An 8,374-nucleotide genomic window follows, 5' to 3' on the forward strand; every position below is an offset into this window, starting at 1 on the left:
CCCCGATTATTCCACACGTCGGTCTGCCCACAAGCAAAGGAATTGGCCGACGCGGAGACCTCCAAGCCCAGATCCCCTTACCCTCCGACGCCGCCACCGCCACCGCCAGCTGGCCTCCATCGCCTCTCCCTTCTCCGCCTTGTCTCTGCTCCTCTCCGCTCCGAGGCCGCTGCCACCCGCCGCCGTTCTCGGCCTACTTCCCCGGCCTGTCCCCGTAGACCAGCACAAACCACGGCGTCGAGAGAAGACACCGCTCCACACCGACCGACAGGCGGGTCCAACACGTGGTGTGGGCGCCCCACGTCAGGGTGACTTCCGAACTCATTTCTGCGTGCGGTTGAAGTCACCCGATTCCGTCCGCGACTCCTCCCGTCCCTCCCTCCTGGTGTGGAGTCCAGGTCGGACTCACCGCGCCTCCGATTCGATCCCCCCACGCCGGGGTTCAGCAGGAATCCTAAGCTTGGAAGGGCGGAGGAATCCTGCACACACATAGCTCCGGAATCCCGCAAGCGCGAGAACGCCCGGAGCTAAACCCGAGTTACTGCTGCGACATGAAGCCCAAGGTTGCCGCAGCCGCTGCCGGCGGCGAGAAGGGCCGGGGAGTGGACCCGTCGCTGCCGCGGTTCAAGTGCCAGGAATGCCACCGGGCGCTCGTCGTCGTCGGCGTGGAGTCATTCCCCGATAGGTTGCCCGCTCACGCCAACTCCGGTACCCTTTTGCTCCCGTTGGATTCGTTCCCCTTTCCTTTTATGAGCCTGTAGCGATTGCATAGCTTTTAATCTGGCGCTGCTTTGCGGTAACAATCGATGGAGTGCTGGCTCTATGCGAGCGAAGAATTCGGCGTAACTGAATTATGTGTGACAAGTGCAGTTCTCTCTAGCAAAAAAAGGGTATTGCTGTGTCATATAGGTTCTCATGGAATTGTTGGTAGCTGTTCCTGGAGAACGGTAGTTTTTGACTTGTTTGCACTCGATATTAGACGAGAAATATAACTCTGCTACGTGTAAAAGGAATATTGTTGCATTCATAAAAATTAAACCAGCGAATGCTTGCACGTGTAAAAGAAAATATTCATATAGTGGTGATTTAAGGTGAAAAGAAGTACTAGCTACCTTTCTTCTTTATTTACATTTCATGATGCTACCTGCTGGAATTGCTTATATATAATTGCTAGTCAGATAAAAAACTAAGCTGTTTCGTTAATATTAGCATAAGATAAGGTTTGGCATTTGCTTTGCTTGTTTTTCTGTAAACTGATGCATCGGCTCTTTCAAGCAGTTGACGTTAATATTTTTTTGTGCACACTACTAAGTAAGTTTCTCGAAGATTCTATTTTGCGGTAGTAATGGTTCTTACTTCTTATGCCATTAATGGACCAGGTATACATGCATCCTCTGTTCAGGGCAGCATTATGGGGGCGAGCAGGATGGACAGTTCTTACGTTGTGTTGTCCAAGCAGAACAGATCTCAAGGCCCCAGGATTCCCCCACGGCCACCTAGTGCAGCAGCCCGGCATGTTGAGCCTAACCAATCAACAAGAGCAATAGAGGGGTCATATATAATGCTTCCACCTGCCGCTGCTTCCATATACAAGACATCTACCTCCGAAGGAGGTGGCGCGCATCTGTCGCCTCCAAATGTTAACTCTACTAGCCCTTCACCAGGCAACAATTCTGGATTTCACTCTAGTGTGACTGTCTTAAAGCGGGCATTTGAGATTGCTAGTTCACAAACTCAGGTAAATAAGTTGCTTGAAACGTTTCCATATTGGGCCTCTTTCATTCAAAGGATTTTCATAGGATTCTTGGAGGATTAAAATTATTATGGATATTTTCCTGTGTGGGTTGTTTGATTTGTAGAACTGAATCCTATTGGAACTTTTCTTATGGATTCCTTTGCACTGTATTTCAAAGAATTTTCATCCACTCAAGTCTCTTGGAAAGAATCCTTTGTTTTTTTTCCTGTAGTGCGATCAGACAAACTATAGAACAAATTCAATCTTATAGGATTAGAGTGGACATGGCATTGCAATTCTGTGTTTTTCCTATTCCTGTTTCTTTTTAAATCCTGCGGATTAAAGAGACTCTGGGTATTTATAGTGTGTCACTGTGGCGTTCATGTATATGCAGCTCTTACCATTCCATGCTATGCAGTCAACTTGCTTTTGTATTTACTAATGCGGGTATTTTGAGATTGCTGCTTGACAAACTCAGTTGCAATAAGTTGCTTTAAAATAGTTTAAAATATCTCTATACTGACCACATGCATGCATATGCATTTGCTTCCTTTTCATCAGATTTGCATTGTTTTTGCTGCTGCATGTTGTGTACATTGCATCACTACACTAATCAGTGTCTTGGTTTTTAGGAAGAAAGAAAAAAAGCAGTGCTAACACATGTGTGAATATGAAATGCATTGCAGGTTGAGCAGCCACTCTGTCTGGAATGCATGAGGGTGCTTTCTGATAAGATGGACAAGGAGATTGAGGATGTAAATACTGACATCAAAGCTTATGATGCATGTCTTCAACGTTTGGAGCAGGAATCCTACAACATCCTTAGCGAAACTGATTTCCTCAAGGAGAAAGAGAAGGTGTTGATCTCTATTCAATAATAACATATACATGTTAGATGGTAATGAATGAGGTCACAAGATGCAGGGTTTATTGTGTAGTTGTTATCCTATATGCATGCCTTTATCCTACAGACCTACATGCAAGAGATTCTTAATTCTAAGAGCTGTGAACTCCAGTTTCATGCTACTTGCTCCTGTCATATCAAATAGCAATAGATGAAATTGTATACCAGTCTCGTGAAAAAAGAAAACACATTTTTCTTATGATTCATGTGTATAATATTGCTTGAGCAGCTACCTAAGATAACAGAAATTACATGAAATAGTATTATTAGCTCGATTTTGGGTTTACTTTTGTATGAGTTATGTAATTGACCTTGTATTGTACTCCATCCGTATCAAAATATAAGACGCCTTTTGACACTATGATAGTGTCAAAAAATGTCTTATGTTTTGATACAGAGGGAGTACTTTCCAAACACAGCTAATTACAACATGGAGAAGTAGGAAACAATTTATGCTTGCTATGCTGAATTGATGTCTACTTTTCTGTACATAGACTTAAATCCTATCTAGTTAAGAGAAGTGCTTAGCTTGGGACAAGAAGATACTGGAAGACTAAGGAATATTTTTATTAATAGATCAAAGTAGGCACTGCAACAGTACCTTCAATAAAAATGTATTCATTTTCAATTCTACAGTGTAATAAATTATCTATATAAAGATATATTGAAGTGTATCCATTCATGATTTTGGCCAGTGTACTGTAGAAGATACTCCTTATGTGTTAAAAACTTCAAATTTTAATCGACACTTTTTATTTTCCTAACTGGCAACATTCATTAGTTTCTTGTAAGATATTTTCAGGTAACACTTTACAAATTCTATTTTGCATCTGTGTATTTTGCCATTTCAGATAGAGGAAGAAGAAAAGAAACTAAAAGCTGCTATTGAAGAAGCAGAAAAGCAATATTCAGAAGTTAGCTCTGAGATGAAGGATCTTGAAACAAAGTCTAAACAATTTGAAGAATTAGAAGAGCGGTTGGTGTTTTCTTCACTATGCACTGTTCAGGCATCATATTTTTAGTCTTACAACTTTTTGTAGAAGGATAGATTCTCAAATTAATTTCCGTTTACTTTCGGGTGTGAGGATGTATACTTGGCACTAGAGGCGATACACCTGATCATTTTTTCTACAGCATGACATTGTTCTAGAGTATAGTAACTGTGATACGGTCACAGTAAAAAAGCATTAAGATTAGTGAAGGCATAAGGACAGCGTTATAATGTTTCTAGTATAGTAACCACTCCTCATTTCAAAATGTGGCTGTTCGAAATTAAATTGATTTTGTTCTATTAGGTAGTATACTGTTAACTGAAAGTAGTTTTCTATATGGTTGGCACCGAAAGATACCACTAGTGGAGCACAGGCATGGTATTGCTTTTCCAATTAAACAGTGGTTTTGGGCCATCTGATTATTTTCGGTTGGCTTATGTTAAGCTCAACTACTTTGTAAACAAAACTAATGTGTCATACTTGTATTCAGGTATTGGCATGAATTCAACAGCTTCCAGTTTCAGCTGACATCTCACCAGGTATATGCCTATTACAGGCCACACATTGTCATATTAAGAATATACTTAGGACCCCGATAAATCCCGAACGATCGGATTTTAAGCATGTCATCTGAACATTTTTTCATGGTAACTTTAGTTGACGCGAGGTGGCAACTTTAGTTGTTAAAACATGGGAACTTTGTCCCAGTTCGTGTTTTTGCCAGAAAATTGCCATGTTTGCCAGAACTAAAGATGCCATGAAAAACGTTCGAATTGCCATGCTTAAAATCCGAACGTTCGGGATTTATCATTTCGTATACTTACTGTTTTGTCATATTCTGAGATCTACTCCCTCTGATCACTATTATAAGATGTTCTAACTTTTTTATAAATCGGATGTATGTAGACATGTTTTAGTGTGCTTGCTCACTCATTTCAGTCCGTATGTTCCATATTGAAATATCCAAAACATCTTATAATAGTGAACGGAGGGAGTACATTCTTGTTGGCACCACAATTAACAGCATTTTTCAACTGATGTTTCAAATCAGCCATGCATCTTATTCCAGATCAGTGAACAGTTATGTAGTCTATTTTATGCTCCTGTATTTTGTTGGCATAACTAAAAATATTTTGAAAAGCCGATATATAAAAAATCCAAATGACACTAGCACCAGTGCCGTTTTTATTGGGAAGACAACAGTGAGCACACGTGTTAAGACGAAACCTCGAAAGCAGGTGGGCTGGGCATGCACCCACCCTCTAGTCACTGAGCAAGCCAATATGGTCTACTACACTGAGTCAGCATTGTTATGTTTTGTATGCTTTCTTTTAAAGCATCACGATTTGTCTTCTCAAAATGCATTTTCTTAATGTCTTGAGCTGCTTGTTAGCATTTTCTCTTGATGCTCCAAGTTATGGCTGAAAATATATTGCGTACTCCACTTTGCAGGAAGAAAGAGATGCGGTTTTGGCCAAGATAGAAGTTTCACAGGTCCACCTGGAACTGTTAAAGCGCACAAATGTTCTCAATGATGCATTCTATATTTCGCACGATGGAGTGATTGGAACAATAAACAATTTCCGTCTCGGTCGTCTGCCTAATGTACAGGTAACTATACAAGCTATAATCTGTGCTGCGCATTGCTACTGCTACTTGTTTCAATTATGACATCTATGTGTTTGAAGGATGGCAATCAAGAAATTAGTTAGATACATTTGTATAATTGGTACAAATGTAACATCCATATAGTGTTCGTGGATGAGGGTGATCAACTCTACGCACCTGACACTGGCAATTTTATAGATATTTACAGTGGCTACTAAAATGTTAACTTAAAATGGAGCTGCTGGCTTTTGACACTGCAACTTTGGATAATTATGTTGTACAAGATTATGCTGGACCTGCAGTGCACCGTCGTTGTGTGCACACTGGATTGAACCAAACCATACATTAGATTACTATAAGTTTTCATTCAGATGCATCTGTAGTTCATATATGCCTATTTGTAGTACAGAAAAAGTTCTATGCAGACATTCAGTCAAGGGACGCATCCATTTGTTACTCGCCTAACTGGTAGTGATCCAACGTTTATAATTTCAAAGGTCATTTTGCTTAATAAGGAGGCGGCACTCCTGCAATAGGAATCAGTTTTAGAATAAAGAGAGATGCAGATTCCGAGGGTTTAATTTTATTTTTTTACTGGATATGCAGATCCCTTGTTGATTCATTTCACTGTCCTGCGTGCTTCACTTGTGTTCTGTTGATCTATTCAATCTGTATTTGGAGTACACACATTTTATCTGATGTACTAACGCCACAAACCTCTGTTGCCTTGACCGTAGGTTGAGTGGGATGAGATAAATGCTGCTTGGGGTCAGGCTGCTCTTCTGTTACACACCATGGCTCAGTACTTCCCGAAATTTCAGTATCCTTGACGCACATGCCCTTTTTTATCTTCATCTATTTACTGGTAACAAGTGCCCATTCTTGTATTGCTAAGTTGCTTAAGTGATAAGTTTTAGTAATTCTTACGTACACTAGAATTGTTCCAAGAAGAGATGATTTTGCTGTGAGTTCCTGAGCTTATATGCAGATATCGAATCAAGATTCACCCTATGGGAAGCTACCCAAGAGTAACAGACATCAACAATAATACCTATGAACTGTAAGCATTATCCTGCAAATGTACTCCCTTTTTACCTAGGATGATATATCTTGGTCTCCCTCATGGAATAGAATAATGATGGTTATATTATTGAGCCTGTTCACGTATATGGTAGTAAAATAGCTGGATTGAACATCTTTTGCAGATTTACAGACTTATTTATCATTTACTATTCTAAGGCATTTGTTATGTTGGTCTGTGGGGAGTATATCAAAGTGAAGTTATAAGATCATTGCTATCCTTTCTAGTTGCTGGCAGTGTGCTTCGGGTGTTCGTTTTGTTTTTGTTTTTTTCTCTTGTTGAGCAGTGCATGTTCATCGTGCTTGGGAAGTTAAACAAGATGCATTGTTGATGTTCAGGTTTGGTCCTGTAAATTTATTCTGGAGCACCCGGTTTGACAAAGCCATGACATGGTTTCTCACTTGCCTGCAAGAGTTCTCCGAGTTTGCCATAAGTTTGGATAAAGAGAACAATGTTCCATCTGATAAGTCATTGAAGCTCCCCTACAAGTAAGGATTCTTGCAGCTATATTGGTTCTGGCACTATTTCTGAATTTCATGGCATTTTACTGATGATCTAGGTTTTACTGGCCACATATAAATTTTTATTATATGTGGTCAAGTGATTTCTGTGATTGTATTTTTTTTCTTTGGTTCATACGAAAATTAGTTTGACTACTACCGGATCACTTATGGGGTGAATATAACCATATAAGATTGAAAGATATCTTAAATATGCACCATTAATTTGATCTCTTCATTTCCCAGGATTGATGGTGACAAAGTAGGGAGCTACACAATCTTCTTAAGTTTTAATAAACTGGAGAACTGGACAAAGGCTCTAAAATATATGCTTTGCAACCTGAAGTGGGTTCTCTACTGGTTTATCGGCAATACAAGTTTCGCGCCGCCATCTGCATCTTTGTACTTGGCGCAGTCTCCAAACAAGAAGGGTTGATGTGATGTTTAAATGCAGACGGAATCACTGACCTCAGAAGCTGGATCGTTGATTGTAGCCGCATGTTGACCAATCACAACAATATGAAATTGATGTACATAAATACCAGGCATAGCTAGTTTTCTTGTTGCTTCCAAGTCATCCATGTGTGTACCTGCCCAATGTATATGAATATGGACTGGAGTGAGTTCCATTAATATGTACTCCCTCTGTAAAGAAATAGATCGTTTAGATCAGTATTTATCAGCTTTGCGCTACAAGTGCAGAGAAATTGGAATGACAGCGAATGCAGTTTCAATGTACCTGCGTTGCATCTGACACCTAAATTCATACGTGTATTTCTTTAGAAGTACCTGTAGCTTTATTTATACTCGCTAATATCACAGGTATATAATGTCTTGGATCAAAGATAGGCTTTTCAGTAAAGGGATTGCAATTGAACTGGAGTATCGATACTCGTCTATACCTCTATATAGTGTGCGGATAACTTTGAATAACAACCGTTGGATAAAGCCGATCTAACGGTGGAGACGTGGCAAATCCGAGTGTTGTTGACCGTTGGATCTTCTCATTACTTCATTGGATTCTTCCATGTGTACTATCTAGAAGATTCTATGGTTGGGCTAAAGTCATATGGACATTTTGCATAAAATTTAAAGCACGCATCTACTTTATTCTAGACTTCCATACGTAGACTCTCCTAGCTTCTTTTTCTATCGAAACTATCATTCATTTACTTCGTATTCAAATCTATGTACCTTCATAAATCATATTTATCTTTACAGATAGAACATTAGCTTTGAGATAGCCAAAAAAGATACATAGATAAAACACGCTCAGTATATTTTACGTGATTTTTGTATGTTATACTTCATGCATATGCCTCACAATTTCATTTGCCGGCATAACTTGCCAAAAAGGATACCTAGATAAAACATGCACAATATATTTTACAGTGACATTTCATTTGCCGGCATAACTTGCCAAAAAGGATACCTAGATAAAACATGCACATGTTTTATCTAGGTATCCTTTTTGGCAAGTTATGCCGGCAAATGAAATTGAGTGTGTTTTATCTAGGTATCTTTTTTGGCTATCTCAAAGCTAATGTTCTATCT

General features: G+C 39.7%; 1 protein-coding gene across 1 annotated transcript; it reads left to right on the forward strand.

Moving 5' to 3' along the window:
* The first annotated feature begins 54 nt into the window (after positions 1–54).
* Positions 55–7,558, forward strand: LOC543059 (beclin-1-like protein). The gene is made up of 10 exons (XM_044501632.1): positions 55–708; positions 1,380–1,738; positions 2,422–2,592; positions 3,491–3,615; positions 4,122–4,170; positions 5,084–5,242; positions 5,977–6,059; positions 6,228–6,299; positions 6,659–6,808; positions 7,067–7,558. The coding sequence occupies exons 1-10, from the start codon at positions 552–554 to the stop codon at positions 7,254–7,256; spliced, it is 1,515 nt and encodes a 504-aa protein (XP_044357567.1). The 5' UTR covers positions 55–551; the 3' UTR covers positions 7,257–7,558.
* Positions 7,559–8,374: the final 816 nt, after the last annotated feature.

The sequence above is a fragment of the Triticum aestivum genome, chromosome 3D (assembly GCF_018294505.1).
Source record: "Triticum aestivum cultivar Chinese Spring chromosome 3D, IWGSC CS RefSeq v2.1, whole genome shotgun sequence".
Classification (NCBI taxonomy): Eukaryota; Viridiplantae; Streptophyta; class Magnoliopsida; order Poales; family Poaceae; genus Triticum; species Triticum aestivum.